Source organism: Musca autumnalis, unplaced genomic scaffold, assembly GCF_047663935.1.
Source record: "Musca autumnalis isolate F117 unplaced genomic scaffold, ASM4766393v1 scaffold_3, whole genome shotgun sequence".
Lineage (NCBI taxonomy): Eukaryota > Metazoa > Arthropoda > Insecta > Diptera > Muscidae > Musca > Musca autumnalis.
This window is the reverse complement of record NW_027411866.1, coordinates 231,946,503-231,962,998: the sequence shown is the minus strand read 5'-3', so window position 1 is coordinate 231,962,998 and position 16,496 is coordinate 231,946,503. Positions and strand designations below refer to the sequence as shown.

Here is a 16,496-nt window from a genome sequence, read left to right as displayed (position 1 = left end):
GATATCTTCGTTGTTTGATAACCTACGAGCACCTACTTTACATCATTAGAAAGGTGATATTTTCTGCTTTCATTGTCAGGTTTTGCTTTTGGTGTACCCCATATAGAAGCTGAGATATTGGCTTTGGAAAAAAAACGTTGTATTTTTATCCACCTAAGTTTTTTGCCCTTTCCGACCCCTAAATATTATCCGACCATCACCAAAATCAATAGGCTTCTTCCCCTCCGGGACCCCCATCAACATCCAAAATTTCGTGATGATCCGATCAAAATTGCGGCCTGTAGCGTGATTACAAGGTTTAGATGGACAGACGGACAGACGGACAGACGGACGGACGGACGGACTGACGGACGGACACACATAGCCAGATCGACTCAGCTCGTCGAGACATTCATTTTGATATATATAAGTATGGGTCTACGACCATTATTTCGATGCGTTACAAACTTTTTGGCAAAAACCAACTTATAATACCCTCCCCACATAGTGGTGTAGGGTATAACAATAAGTTTATTTGTTAAATAAAGGAATTTTGATGTGCTAATAGCTAATTGCAGGGTAGTGGTGTAAGGTATCACAGGGTCGGCCCCGTCTGACTATAGCATTTGCTTACATATTTGTATTTCAGGGTGTAATTGTTGATTACCTAAATTCACGTTCGGCCAGATTGTTTTTCTAAAGTGATATTCCACTCCATAGGTAGCATATTAAATGTGTCTTTGAAAAAAGGTTTCCTTTGTTTTGAACCCAAATAAAACGCATACACACAATTTAATTTGGTTTCTTTATAAACAATAACATATATTTCCCATTTATTTCGTCTTTATTTGTTTTTGTTAATATATAATATATTTATAATATGTATGCACGTTTGTTTATGATATATAATAAATATATATATAATTTTTGTCTCTCTTTTTCTAAATTTATTGTATATAATTCTTTTGTTTTTATAGATGTAGGTTTGTCACAATGTTTTTTTATTAATTTTACTTTTATATTTTGTCAACTAATTTTGCACAAATACATGCATGTATATATGCAATAAATATATATATATGTATGCATATGTTTTGTTCTATGTGAATGACTTTATTTTTGGTATTTTATTTTTGTTAATTTTTTTCTTAGTATTCAATACTAATCATTCATGTATACAATTAATTTTTGTCAGGTTATTAGTATGCTGCTGTATATGTATGTTTGCATGTATGTAAATATGTGATAATTTCCTGCTATTTTTATTCATATTTAGGTAGTTATGTTCACTATATATGTTTTTTGTTGTTTTCCATTTTTATATAAAACTTGTTATTTATTAATATCGTTTTTTTTGTTTTTTTTTTATGTTCTTGTTGTTATAAATATATATTGCAACTCATACATAAATATTTCTACACTTTTTGTTGTTTTCAAATAAAAATAGACTCTAACAGGAAACACATTGTTGTTGTTTGTTTCTTTTTTCTTTTTCTCCCTTTTTGTAATATTTTGTGGTTTTTCGTTTGGAATACTGAAACTCTTCAGGTTAGTTGTCACATTTTTTGTTGTTGTTGGTTGTTGTCAATTTGTGGTTTTGTGGTTGTTTTATTATTTTTAATGAAATTATCTGGAAATTAAATTACTTAAATTTAATATGAAATAAAAAAAACTTTAACAATTGAAACTGAAATAATTGAGGAAATAAAAATTATAAAATTTAAATTAAATAGGATATTTCAAAGTGACATTTGAAGAACAACAAAAGAACGAACATTGTGGCGAATGATAAATGCAAATAAAAGTGGATTTAGTAAGCAGACGCACCACCTTACCAATCCTAACAGCTATTTGAGGCCCGATTAAATTATAACGTGGCCACTCCGCTCTACTCCCGTCAATTTAATGTTGACGACCCCCTGTCAACGCTTTAAGCATCATGATTATATACATAGCTGAATTCTATGCAAATGCATATATGGTTAGGATGATCGTAGAGAAAATCTGATTAGACAGAAAATCGTTTTACCACAAAATAAAACGAATTAGGCACAGAAAATTTTTGCATATCATGCATATTTTGACATATTTTTACATATTTGCATAATGCAAAACTATATGCAAGGATTTGTGGCCCGAATATCCCACCGAAATGGCTGGTATGAAACTTTACACCTGATATTTGTCCGCATAGGTCCACGAACGATACCTCCCGATTTCCGATATTTTGAAGGTTGTGGCCTCAACAACACACCGAAATGGCTGACATTATGTATTAAGTCTTCGTTGCGAAGACCTGATATTTGTCCGCATAGGTCCACGTCTTCATATAGCCCCCATAGAACGGTGCCTCCGGATTTCTAGTATTTTGAAGGTTGTGGCCTAAATATCCCTCCGAAATTGCTGAAATTTGGTATTAAGTCTCCCTTGGGGGTATGAAAGTTTCCACCTGAAATTTATCGGTATAGATGCACGTCTTCATATAGCCCCCATAGAACGATACCTCCCGATTTCTGATATTTTGAAGGTTCTGGCCTCAACATCACAACGAAATGGCTAAAATTTGGTATTATGTCTTATTAGGGGGTAAAAAACTTTCCACCTAAAATTTGTCGGTTTAGGTTCAGGCCTTCGTATAGTCCCCATAGAACGATGCCTCCCGATTTTGGGTATTTTGAAGGTTGGGGCTGTGGTTATACATTTCTCTATTTTATTGACTTGCCAAAAATTTTTATACCCTCAGCATTTATTCTAACGAGGGTATATACACTTTCGTACGGGCAAAATGTGCCTCATCGAAATGATGGTTTTAGACCCCAAGTATGTTTGGGCGAAATCCGTTTCCGACAATTTGGAGTCGATTTAGCAATGTCCGCCCGTTTGTCTATCTGTCTGGCTGGCTGGAGCGCATGATAACTCTCGAACGGATCAACCGATTATGTCAAAAATTTGGCTTTCGTAATATTTTGTCCAAACTTAGTTTAAGTTCGAAGATGGGTTATATCGGTACACACCTTCCGGTACCTTCCCCACAAAAGTTCAAAAATAATCGGAAAATTTGTGCGCTCGATAACTCTTGAGGGGAGTTACCGATTTGGTCCATACTTTGCACATCATAAAATTTCTACCAGACTTAGATGAGGATCCAATATGGACTCAATCGATCCACTCCTTCGGGTACCTCCCACAAGAGTTGGGTAATATAGTTCCTAGTTCCTTGTACTAGTTCCAAAACGTATGAGTAACATCATGAAATATAACGTGTGATATTAAGTATACGCAGTTTGTTCAAAGAAAAAATATGGGCCATTGGAACCGCTAAGTGAACTAGATAGTTCCATATAGTTCCTTTGGCACAACTCTACGTCCCACACAAAATTTCGGAAAAGTTTAGTTATGGACCTGCTCTCGAATAGCTTTTATTTTTGTTGCAACAACTTGTATTCACTGCCATTCATACTACAGTATAAGTTTTATCCGGGGCAAGTCCATACTGCCTGAGAAAATAGCCTGAAAGTTAAAAAAACCCCTATGACACCGTGTATAGTGGTTGGAGCGCAAGATAACACTCAAACGGATCTGCCAAAATTAAGCCTTTGTAATATTTTGTCTAAACTTACTGATTTTTGTTGAAGCGATTTGCATTTACTGACCCCCTTCCTGAGAAAATAGCCCGAAAGTTGTAAAAATCCCTATGGTACCATATATAGTGGCTGGAGATCCATTATTTTTAGTATCTCCTCCGCAAAACTATTGATCTTTAATCCTAATCAACATTTTTGTTGGTTCAAACGCCCAAATTTTTAAAACTCTCTAAATACATAAGTTTTTTGGGAAAAAAAATTGTTTCAATATACGTAGGCTGATATACGCAGGCAGTCGGCAAAGCCGACTGATACTTCTTTACTTGTTTTTATCCAAATGTTGAATAAGGTAAGCGTATATGACAACGAAGAAGCTTGCAAAATGGGATGATCATATAATATTTAGAGGGTTAAATGGACCACAACTTTTGTGTGAAAATTTTTAATATACAGCTTAAATCTTTATTTCTAGAAGACACATTTCGCCCAGTTGAGCTATATTTGAAAAATGATCTCTCGACCTTTCCATTGATGCCAATTATGTTAGTGTAAGAGGTCAGATAACAGAGCTACAGCCTAATATATACAGTTATTTTTTTGTAGTGTAATCATGAAGACGCTAGAGATCGCAATTACAGCTCAATAGTCACGATATTTTGCGCGAGGTAAGAGTTTAGATCGGAGAAAATGACTACAATTTTTGATATTATTTAGAGCGTGAAAATTTAATTTTGGTCCATATTTTAGTTCCTGAAAGGCATACGAGGAGCACTAAAAACCTTCATGCCTAGGCAACACACAGCAGTTTGACAATTTTTAGTTTTAGCGTACATAGGCTAGTTTGACATGCGAACATGTGTTGGGTTGTTTTCGGAGGCTTGATTGAAACACCTCCAAAACATAGTTTTTGAACGCTTTTACAGCATCTTCTGGCGACGAGAATTGTTGAATTGTTGGGAGCTCACATTGTCATGGTGCAGAACGATTCGATTTCTTTTGTTCGTTTTCTCAAAATTAGTAATTGTAGTATAACACTCGGAATTAACACATCCTACATTTCGCAAGCCGTAAAGTCGAAACACGGTTAGTTTTGTCGAAGAAACAGGCGACCATTTGCTTCGAAGGTATTCTTCCATGAACAACTTTCGTTGGATTGGGCTCGTTTTCGATTTCGATTCCTGTTTTGTTTCAGGCTCTTAAGCATAGATCCAAGATTCGTCGCCTGTGACGATCTGATAAATGTCGTTTGAAGCACCGCGATTGTTTTTATTCACAAATTCTTTGCACCAATCTACAGAGACCTTTCTTTGAGCGATTGTCCAACTCTGCTGGATCTAACGAAAAAAATCCGTTTTTGCGGCCAGGTGTTCATTCAATATCATATGTTAGTTGGTGCAAGAAAAGCCCAAGGATGCCTCTATCGCACGGTATATACCATGCCGATTATCCGTTCACGAACGGCTTAATTTTTTCCTGGCAAAACGGCCGATTTTGGGCTACGCTCACGACCTTCGTTATTTTGCGAGTGTTGGCCACGATTGAATTTATTAAACCAGTTTCTGATAGTGAAATAGGGTGTCCCTTTACCGACTAACAGAGATTTAATTTGATCGAGGCCCTCTTGCCGTGATTGTCCATGTCAAAATTCGTGAAAAATTATATGACGAAAATATTCACAAGTAAATTCCATTTTTTTGCAAAGTGATTTTTCAAGTCACTATAAACAACACAACACATGGTCGTATGTAAAACAAACCCGTTCGTAGGTATTGATATGGTTACGAAGTTTTTCGGCAAATCACACACACGCGACCCGAACGCAAAGTAAGAGAGCAAATGTTTTGATTTTTTTACTTCAGTCTTGTACTGAATATCATGCAAGCAGGTTGATGCCGCTTTGTTTTTTGGGTACACTGAAAAGATTTTGCAGTTGTACAGCAAATATGTGGTGGGAGAATTTGAAAATGATTTTTTGTTTTGTATTAATATTTTTAATGACGCAGAATGCCTCGTCTGCAATGCAACAATAAAAAATGTATATAAACAAAGGAGAGGATTCGAAATGCGGTATATGTATCTGTTTGCTTTGATGAAAGCACTGATATAAGGGACACAAGTCAAATGCTAATTTATATTAGAACCGTAGACAATTTGTTCAATGCATTTGAAGAAATTTTAAAGTTGAAATCGCTATCATTAATTAACACTTAGCAATCGCAGTTTTAATAAAAGAAACTGAAGTGGATACTTTTGACTGTGATTCACTGTATACTATTTTTAATTTTAGTCATACAAAGCGAACGCGCCAACAATATATTTTTTTTATTTGAAAATTTTGCCTTTTTAGGCGAAGATCATTTTTAATATTAATTTTTTTTTTAATTTATTAATCGAGCTTTTTTATGATCTATAATGCAAATGAAAAAGGAAAGCCCACGATTCGAACCCACACACCCACCACTATGTTTGGCTCTGAACGCTAACACGCCGTGACAACTTTTTTCCTGTGTTTTTCATTTCATACTCAATATGAAAATCATCACCCTGTTCTGTTATGTCAGTGTAATTTTACCCACACATAAACAATTTAAGCGCTCGCTCTTCTTGGTCGGCTATGATGTAAAACTGTCCTGAGTGCGATTGTTTAGAGAACCACAGTTTCCTCTCATGCTACAAATTGTCTCTATTATGATAGAGACATTCCCAGTTCTGGCATTATTGAAAATTGAAGCCTCAGCATTTTTATACATATATTGCAGCATTGGGTCACTTAGCCACTTTCGCAAGATGTAGCTGTCGTTAAAGTTGTTTATATTAATTTTCGTGAGGGCGAAGGCACTCACAACCTCCTGACGTATAATTGAAAATGCATTTTTCCGGCCAGCCAAAATAAATTTGTTAATGGTGCAAAATGTTGGCGACATTCCCTGAGTATTCCAGCCATGAACAACTTCTTTACAAGTGAAGTCTTAGGACACGGTTAGTTTATTTGTTAATTAAAGGAATTGTGATATGCTTGTAGCTAATTGCGGGGGTAGTGGTGTAGGGTATCACATGGTCGGCCCGTCCGACTATATATATAGCATTTGCTTACTTGTTTAATTACTCTATTTGTTCTACATTTTCATTGAACATACTATATGTCCTCTATTTCTTTTACTAATACATGTGATCATGTGAATACCTAGGTAGTCCAAAGAAATTAAGAAACCCTACCTTCTTCTTTTGTCTTTAGAAGGTTCTCAAAAGTCTTCTGTTGGCTTTAGGAGACCTCCAAAGGTATTCTGTTGTCATTAGTAGACTTCCAATGGTCTTCCGCTGGCTTTAGAAGACCTCCAAAGATCTTCTGTTGTCTTTAGTAGACCTCCAATGGTCTTCCACTGGCTTTAGAAGACCGCCAAAGATCTTCTGTTGTCTTTAGAAGATTCCCAAAAGTCTTCTGTTGGCTTTAGAAGACCTCCAAAGGTATTCTGTTGTCTTTAGTAGACCTCCAAAGGTATTCGGTTGTCATTAGTAGACCTCCAAATGTCTTTTGTTGTCTTAAAAATACCTCCAAAGGTCTTCGTTGGCTTAAGAAAACCTCCAAAGATCTTATGTTGCCATTAGAAGATCTGCAAAGGTCTTCTGTTGTCTTTAAAAGACCTCAAAAGGTCTTCTGTTGTATATAGAAGGCCTCCAAAGGTCTTCGGTTGTCCTTAGAAGACTTCCAAAGGTCTTATGTTGGCTATAGAAGACCTCCAAAAGTCTTCTCTCTTATTTAGAAGACCTCCAAAGGTTTTCTGTCCTATTTTTTATACCCTCAGCCTTTAGGCTAGAAAGGGTAATACACTTTTATACGACCAAAAATGTAAAAAAGTATGTTTGGAATTCATTTCAGAAAATTTGGAGTCAATTTAGCCATGTCCGTCCGTCTGTCTGTCTGGCTGGTGCTCACGATAACTCTCGAACCGATCAACCGATTCAAACAAAATTTTGGGAATCGTAATATTTTGTCCAAACTTAGTTTAAGTTTGAAGATGGGCCATATCGGTTCACGCCTTCGGGTACCTTACCCACAAAAGTTCGAACACGAACAAGTAGTTGCTGATGCTCATGGCGTCAGGTCCCAACATCGGTAACAGGCTAAAAGCCTATATCATTGATCTTGTAGAGTTTTTCCACGTGAGGAATATGAAAATATCCACCAATAAGTCAACAGCCTCACTGTTCACCACATGGACGGCGCAGATGAAGCTCCCACTGATTGTGCAGGTCGACGGTGCAATTATTCCGACCTCAAACTACCCAAAGTCCTAGGGGTCACATTCGATAGCATGTATAAGTCGTCCCAGCATACTACAGTTATCTGCGTAAGCTGAGAAACAGGAACAAGGTCCTCTGTGGTAAGCTATACGGCGCCAGCGTGGTTTGCTAACGTAAGTGATACGCAATGGACGGCGCAGATGAAGCTCCCACTGATTGTGCAGGTCGACGGTGCAATTATTCCGACCTCAAACTACCCAAAGTCCTAGGGGTCACATTCGATAGCATGTATAAGTCGTCCCAGCATACTACAGTTATCTGCGTAAGCTGAGAAACAGGAACAAGGTCCTCTGTGGTAAGCTATACGGCGCCAGCGTGGTTTGCTAACGTAAGTGATACGCAATGGGATAAACTACAAATCTGCCAGAATTCTGCCCTGAGAACAGCTACAGGGTGTCACTTTATGTCTTCAGTGGACCATTTACATGAGAAGACCAAGATCCTTCCTGTGCGTCGACACAACAGGATGTTGACGATGCAGTACTTGCTTGGATGCTATAGGCAAGACCACCCAAATCACCATCTGGTGGATATTCCTGAACCCCCAGGCAAGTTAGGGAGGATTATCGAGATCTGGAGAGAGATGTCCAAAGATATAAAAGATAACTCATAGATCAACGTGCATACCAGGCAGGTTTAAGGGACATTCACACTGATGCGGTTGCAGAGGCTCTGGCAGCTTACAGTGCCAATATCGTCCTCGACGATCATCCAACACCCTTGGCAGCAGAAGAACAACAGCTGCCAAGACAAACGAGAGTCGTGTCGGCACAACTTAGATCTGGTTGGTGCAGCCGCCTCAATTCTTACTGGGCCACGATTGATGGCACGCGGAATATCTGCCCAGCATGTGACACCGGTCCGCATACTACGCAGCACTTGTTTAACTGTCCAGCCAACCCGACCAACTTACCTCCACTCTCTCTTTGGACGAATCCTATTCAGGTGGCGTCCTTCCTGTACTTGGAGCTGGAGGCAGTGCCGAATCAATAAATTAAAGATTTACATGGACTTGTAGAAGCTGCTACTACAACAACAACAAAAGTTCGAAATTAGTCCGCAAAATGGTGTGAACGATAACTCTCGAAGGGAGCAATCGATTTGGTCCAAACTCTGCACATAGTATTATTCCTTCTAGATATATATCGGGTTCGAATATGAAGTATATTGATCCACTTCTTCGGGTACCTCTCACACACAATTTGGTTAAAGTGAATTTTAAGAGCTCCTCTCGGATAGTTTTGAAATTTGTTTCAGTAAGTTGTCCTTGGGGCTCCTTTTACGACGGTACAATTTTTTTCTTGCGCAAGTCCATACTGCTTGAGATATTGGCCTTAATGTTCCAAGAAACCCTGACGGCACCAACCAAAATGGCAAATCCGCAAGATAATTCTCGCAGGAGTTTCTAATTGGTACAGACTTTGCACATCATATGATTTTATCCAGTCATATATCAGGTTGGAATATGGGCTATATCGGTCCACTCCTTCGGGTACCTCCCACCCAAATTCGGGTACAGTGAAGTTTAAGAGCTCCTCTCGGATCGTCTTGTTTTTTTTCAGCAGGTTATCCTTGCGGCTCCTTTTACGACGGTACAATTTTTTTCTTGCGCAAGTCAATACTTCCTGAGATATTGGCCTTAATGTTCCAAGAAACCCTGATGATAATTCTCGCAGGAGTTTCTGATTGGTGCAGACTTTGCACATCATATTGTTTCATCCAGTCATGTATGAGGTTGGAATTGGGCTATATCGATCCACTTCTTCGGGTACCTCCCACATAGAATTCTGGTAAAGTGAAGTTTAAGAGCTCCTCTCGGATCGTCTCGATTCTTTTTTCAGTAGGTTATTCTTGCGGCTCCCTTTATGATGGTACAATTTTTTTCTTGCGCAAGTCCATACTTCCTGAGTTATTGGCCTTAATGTTCCATGAAACATTGACGGCAACAACCAAAATTGCAAATCCGCAATATGGAATATGGACTATATCGGTCCACTCCTTCGGGTACCTCCCACACAAAATTCGAAAAGAAGTGAAATTTAAGAGCTCCTCTCGCATCGTTTTGATTCCTTTTTCAGTATGTTCTTCTAGCGGCCTCATTTTCAACGGTACAATCTTTGTCCGGAGTAAGTCAATACTTCCTGAGATAAGGGTCCAAGCACCAAAACTCTCCCGACACATACTAAAATGGCTATTGTGCAAGAAAACTCTAAAACTTTTTCAAAAATGTCTTTCAAACTTGGTAATTTAATATTTTTAATCCTTTATGAAGAAGTTTGGTTACTAAAAATGTTTGGTATATGTAAATGATTTGGTATAGCCCCACATTACGGTACATCCAGCATTTAAAGCAAACTCGTGATACAAACTCAATATATTTTTTGTATACGGCATAATTTTGTGTTTGGTTTGGTTTCTTTTTGTCAGTGGCTGAGCGTATATCTCCGTCAGCTGACTGATACTTTCTTACTTGTTGGCCTGTAACATTTTACACATTGGTATATGTTCTCTAGTTTCATTCGAAAGTATTGGTCACCGTTGTCATCATTGGTCACCACACAGGGCGATTTCATGTATTTTTATACCCTCCACCATAGTATGGAGGGTATATTAAGTTTGTCATTCCGTATATATATTCTTGATCAGGATAAAATTCTAAGACGATCTAGCCATGTCCGTCTGTCCGTCTGTCTGTCCGTCTGTTGTAATCACTCTAGCGTCCGCAATAATTGAGATAGAGTGCTGAAATTTTGCACCCGTGGGTCTTTTTTCCATAGGCAGGTCAAGTTCGAAGATGGGCTATATCGGTCTACTCTTTGGTATAGCCCCCATATAACGGTACCTCCGGATTTGAGGTATTTTGACGTTCTTCGCCATATTTGCAGACCGAATTAGCTATTATTTGGAACTTAGGGTTCCTAGTAATCAACAAACTTATATCCCAAAGGATATGGGCATAGGTCTATGTTTTGGTATAGTCCCCATATAACAGTACCTCCCGATTTTCGGTATTTGGAGAATTTTAGCCACAATTTTTAACCGAACTATCTGCAATTTGACATTTGAGGTTCTCAATGGTCACAAAATACCTCCACGAAACATCGTCAACATAGGTCCATGTTTTGGTATAGCCCCCATATAACGGTACCTCCCGATTTTCGGTATTTTGAGAATTTTAGCTACAAATTTTAACCAAACTAGCTGTAATTTGCCATTTGAGGTTCTCAGTGGTCATGAAATATCTCCACCAAGCATAGTCAAGATAGGTCTATGTTTTGGTATAGCCCCCATATAACGGTACCTCCCGATTTTCGGTATTTTGAGAATTTTAGCCACAATTTGTAACCGAAATATCTGCAATTTGACAATTGAGGTTCTCAGTGGTCATGAAACATCTCCACCAAACATCGTCAACATAGGTCCATGTTTTGGTATAGCCCCCATATAACGGTACCTCCCGATTTTCGGTATTTTGAGCATTTTAGTTACAATTTTTAACCGAACTAGCTGTAATTTGCCATTTGAGGTTCTCAGTGATCATAAAACATCCCCACCAAACATCGTCAACATAGGTCCATTTTTTGGTATAGCCCCCATATAACGGTACCTCCCAATTTTCGGTGTTTTGAGAATTTTAGCTACAGTTTTTAACCGAAATAGCTGTAATTTGACATTTGAAGTTCTCAGTGGTCATAAAACATCTGCAACGAAACATCGTCAACATAGGTCCATGTTTTGGTATAGCCACCATATAACGGTATCTCCCGATTTTCGGTATTTTGAAAATTTTAGCTGCAATTTTTAACCGAACTAGCTGTAATGATCGGTATTTTGAGAATTTTAGCTACAATTTTGTCTATTCAAAAATAATCGTCACTATAGGTCCATGTTTTGGTATATCCCTCCATAAAACTCTACCTCCCGATTTTTGGGAATTTTCAGTGGTCACGAAATTCCTTCACTAAAATTCGTCAACATGGGTCCATTTTTGAGGGTCTACATTGTTTTGATGAAACTACCCTCAATTTGACTCTTCAAGTTCCCTGCAGCTATAAAACTTTTTCGCCAAAAAAAATTAAAGATAGGTTGACTCTTTGTTATAGCCCCGTATGTGGTACCTTTCACCTCGCTGAACACATTTTTTTAGATTAGATAACACTGTGCAACAAAATGGAGGTGAAAGTCTGGGGCACGGAAAATTACTCTTGGGGAAGAAAGGCCTTTGTGAGTATATTATGAACCCCGAAGGACAGATCCGCCGTGAGTCGAACTTCCGCGTTATGGTGTGATGAAATTTTTGTTAGTGATGGCCCTGTTGGCCATCAGGAATTAGCGTTATATCTTTGTTCACTGTTGCGTAAGTGCTCTACAAAAACAACAAACAAAGATATAATGTTAATTCATGATGGCTTACAGGGTCTCTTGCAACAACTTCATCACACCATAACGCTGAAGTTCGACTCACGGCGAATCTGACCTTCGGGGTTTTTAATATACACACACCAAGGGCTTTCATCTCCAAAAGGAATTATCTCTGCCCCAACATTTGTGTTCACAGTGTAATTTAAGCAATAGTGGGAGGCAGTAGGAGTCTATCCATTGTCGAAAAGTTGTTCCACCTAAAATTGTAAAAGGACCCTAATTATTCCATTTCAATTAAGACTATTTTATAGTGGAGGGTATAAAAAGTTCGGCCCGGCCGAACTTAACGACGTTTTACTTGTTAAGTCTACATTTTCGGTCCAAATTCGGTTCAGCGGTCAGAAAACATCCTATTTATTTCATTTTAGTTCATAGTATTTCATGGAGGAAGGTATAAAAATGTCGGCCTGGCGAACTTAACACTTTTTTACATGTTTTAAATTTCATAACTAATAAATTTCATAACAAAAAGAATAAATAAATTTGTTATTTAAATTATTATAAAATTAAAAATTTGTAAATCAACTAAAAATATTGTAAATCTAAACATAATATGTTTAAAATCTCTTTTTATGCGTCAACGTATAACGTATAGTTAATAAATTTTAACATTTTTTATAAAAATGCGCTTAGATTCATTGTTTGTATAAAAAACATAATATTTGTAGACTTATTTATAAACGTTTTCCATTTATTATATAAATATTTGTTTAAGTAGTTTCTCTTTTGTCTCCACTAAATCATCGTTGGTATGTTGGTAAGTTAATCGATAAATATTTATTTTGTTTTTGTAAATAATAATATTTTTCGCACTTTCATTTAATGACATTTTTAATAAATATATATTTTTGTCGTTATAAACATAACATATAAATACATATTTTTTTTTATTTTGAGTAAAAAAGCAACATATTTCACACATTTAAATATTTTATAAGTTTCCTTGCACTGTTATTTTACGTTTCTATATATAAAATTATATTTTTTCTCTTTTAAATTTGTATTTTACTTTTAGGTACACAATTATTTTAACAAACAATAACAAGATAATTATAGAAATTTCTATAACATTTTCTTTTCTTCAAACAAAAAAATTGTTTTTATTTTTGTATAAAAAATAATAGTTGTTCTAGTTATGCAAAATAAGACTCTTTGTAAGCTTTAACATAAAAAATATATTTTTATATTATTTAATTTTTTGTTTTGAACTTTTAAATTCTTAATACTTTCCTTAATGACTAGATTTTCGTAGCCCAACAAAATTGTCAAATAATTAAAAATGAGAAAATTTTTAACAAATAAAGTAAAAGGACATTATAAGCCAAAGAGTGTAAGCCTAAATTTTTAATTTGAGAAATCGTTCTCCTTCTCTCTTCTGGCCTTTGAATCTATTTTTATTTTGTTAAAAATTTCTCATTTTTTATTTTTATAAAATCAGGTAACATCAACTACTTCCAGTAATATTTTTTTTTCTACAGCACATACAATTTTCCTTTAAATCAATCCCAGCCGTTTTCAAAACTAAAAACATACACACATTTGTATTTCTTTTATAAATAATAAACATTAATTCAACTTTCTGCATAGTTTCAACACATGAAGAACTCTCTTCTCTCTCTGAATCAATTGATGATATGCATTTTTCGTAACGTAACTAAGGTCTTCCATGGAAAAAATTATTAAACGATAAAATAAAATATGAAATTTGAAAAATATTTTTCGTGGAAGAAAGGGATTTTCCTCGAGCTTATTGGACTTTATAGGAAATTTGAGTTGTGATTTCACTACGCATTTCATTTAACATTTTTGTCATTGGTTTGGTTCTACTGTGGTTGTTGGTAGTGGTTGGTAGTTGTTGGGTGGTGGTGGTATTGGTGTAAACTACTCTACATTTGTTGTTGCTGTTAAATTCTTCTATATAAGTATGTATGTATATGCGGTTATGTATATATTTTATATATGAGTATTATATTCATTTATTTTTATTTTGTATATATCTTTTTTCTTCCCATTATAAATAAGTTTTTTTATTTTTCGTTTTTTAATAAATAATTGTTGTTATTTTCTTTTCTCCAAGAGAGAGTAGACTTTTTCCCAACATCACTTTTTCAAATGTTTCCTTGTTGGTGGTTTTGGTTGAAATTTATTTATTTTCAATTATTGTCTGCAATTGCAAGACCAAACTGCGTGACAATTGCAATATGGACTGGGCATTGTGACGTTCCGCCATTTCTGAAAAATAACAAAAATAAATATATTTATTTTAAAATTCTTTAAAAAATAAAGATCAACTTAAAACTTCAAAATTTATAAAACTTGAACAATTTCAAAAAAAAAATCTTAATGCATTAAAAACAATGAGAATAACGTATTCTGAGGAAGCTATTCCTCCATCATTCCTCACACATCGTATTTTTAAGAACTTCATATTTCTTTAAAATTGTCATCAAACTGTATCCCCCTTTACTTACCATTGAAAAATTTAATAACATCGGTAAAATCCATACTATTTGATAGTATTATATCTCGATAAGTTTCCAATAAAGCCAACGCTAAGAATAACACAAAATGTCCCGAGGCAACATGTTTTGCCGCCCATATCACTTCCCAGGTCGCGAAGACATCATCGTAGACCAGCTCTCGTTTGAAATCCAACAAAAACCAACGATAACAGAAATAGAAGTGTGTGTAGTCACCGTTGGAATCCATTAAATCGTACATTTCTGAATCCAAAATTTGTATGAGGGATCTAGAAGGAGAAGAATATAAAAACAACGTTAATATTGATAATCACAAAACACAACGTTTGGGAGTCCTGTTATTGCTGCACATCCCTTTAACCTTTCAAATGACTACCTATCATCAAAAAAAAATAAACAAGTGAGAAAAGGCTATAGTCGGTACGGGGCCGACTATGTGATACCCTACACCACTACCTCTGTGAATAATCTTTTCACTCGAAACTTCTCTTTTTTGGAGATATCAAAGTTTTCACCTCTCTGGCTTTTATACCAAATGACTTAAGGCGAACTGAACCAAAATAACTAATATTTAATTTTATATTTGACTACTGTCGACATCACCAACATCGATAGGCTTCTATCTCTGTGAGAAAATTTCGTGATGATTCGATCAAAATTCCGACCTGTAGTGTGATTGCAGAAAAATTGGAAAAAAGGGATGCATTAACGACTATTGCGATATCTCTATTATTTGACTACCTACGCCAACCTACTTTGCATAATTTCAAAGATGGGATTTTCTATTTTCTTCCGGCTTTGCTTTTAGAAGGTCCCCAACCAAAGGTGTGATATCCGTCATTATTATTAAAATCGCAAAAATGAGAAGTTGAGTTTTATTAGCGACAATTGCGATATCTTCGTTGTTAGACCACCTACGACAACCTACGTTACACTGTTGTAAAGGTGATATTTTATACTTTGATTGCCAGGTTTGCTTTTTGTAGACCCCTTATAGACGCTGAGATATTTGCTTTGGAATAAAATGTTGACTTTTTCTCCATTCCGACCCCTAAATATTATCCGACCATCATCAAAATTAGTAGGCTTCTTCCTCTGTGAGACCCTCATTAACCCTCGAAATTTCGTGGCGATCCGATCAAAATTGCGCCCAGTAGCGTGATTTCCAAAAAAATGGAAAAGTGGGATGTATTATCGAATATTGCGATATCTCCGTTATTTGGTCACCTACGCCGACCTAGTTTGCATCATTGTAAACATGGGATCTTCTACTTTCAAAGTAAGGCTTTGCTTTTGGAAAATATCCAACCAAAGCTGTGATATTCGTCATTATAACTAAAATCGCAAAAATGAAAATTTGGGTTTAATTTGCGACTATTGTGATATCTTCGTTGTTTGATCACCCACGAGAACCTACTTCACATCGTTAGAAAGGTGATATTTTCTACTTTCATTGTCAGGTTTTGTTTTTGGTATACCCCTTATAGAAGCTGAGATATTAGCTTTGGAAAAAACGTTGTCGTTTTATCCAAATAAGTTTTTTGCCCATTCCGACCCCTAAATATTATTCGACCCTCACTAAAATCAATAGGCTTCTTCCCCTCCGGGACACCTTCGTGACGATCCGATCAAAATTGCGACCTGTAGCGTGATTACAAGGTTTAGATGGACAGACGGACGGACTGACGGACGGACACACATAGCCAGATCGACTCAGCTCGTCGAGACA

The 16,496-nt window shown here is 36.2% G+C and overlaps 1 protein-coding gene across 2 annotated transcripts in view; it reads right to left on the bottom strand.

Moving 5' to 3' along the window:
• Window positions 1-1,408: 1,408 nt before the first annotated feature.
• The window catches only part of LOC141399112 (small G protein signaling modulator 1-like), an 81,681-nt gene continuing 66,593 nt past the window's right edge, over window positions 1,409-16,496 (bottom strand). For both annotated transcript variants that reach the window (XM_073977225.1, XM_073977226.1), the window contains 2 exons: window positions 14,759-15,036; window positions 1,409-14,519 (listed from right to left, as the gene is read on the bottom strand). In XM_073977225.1, coding sequence (XP_073833326.1) covers window positions 14,431-14,519; window positions 14,759-15,036 — 367 coding nt within the window. In that variant the 3' untranslated portion in view covers window positions 1,409-14,430. The remainder of the gene's footprint in view (window positions 14,520-14,758; window positions 15,037-16,496) is intronic.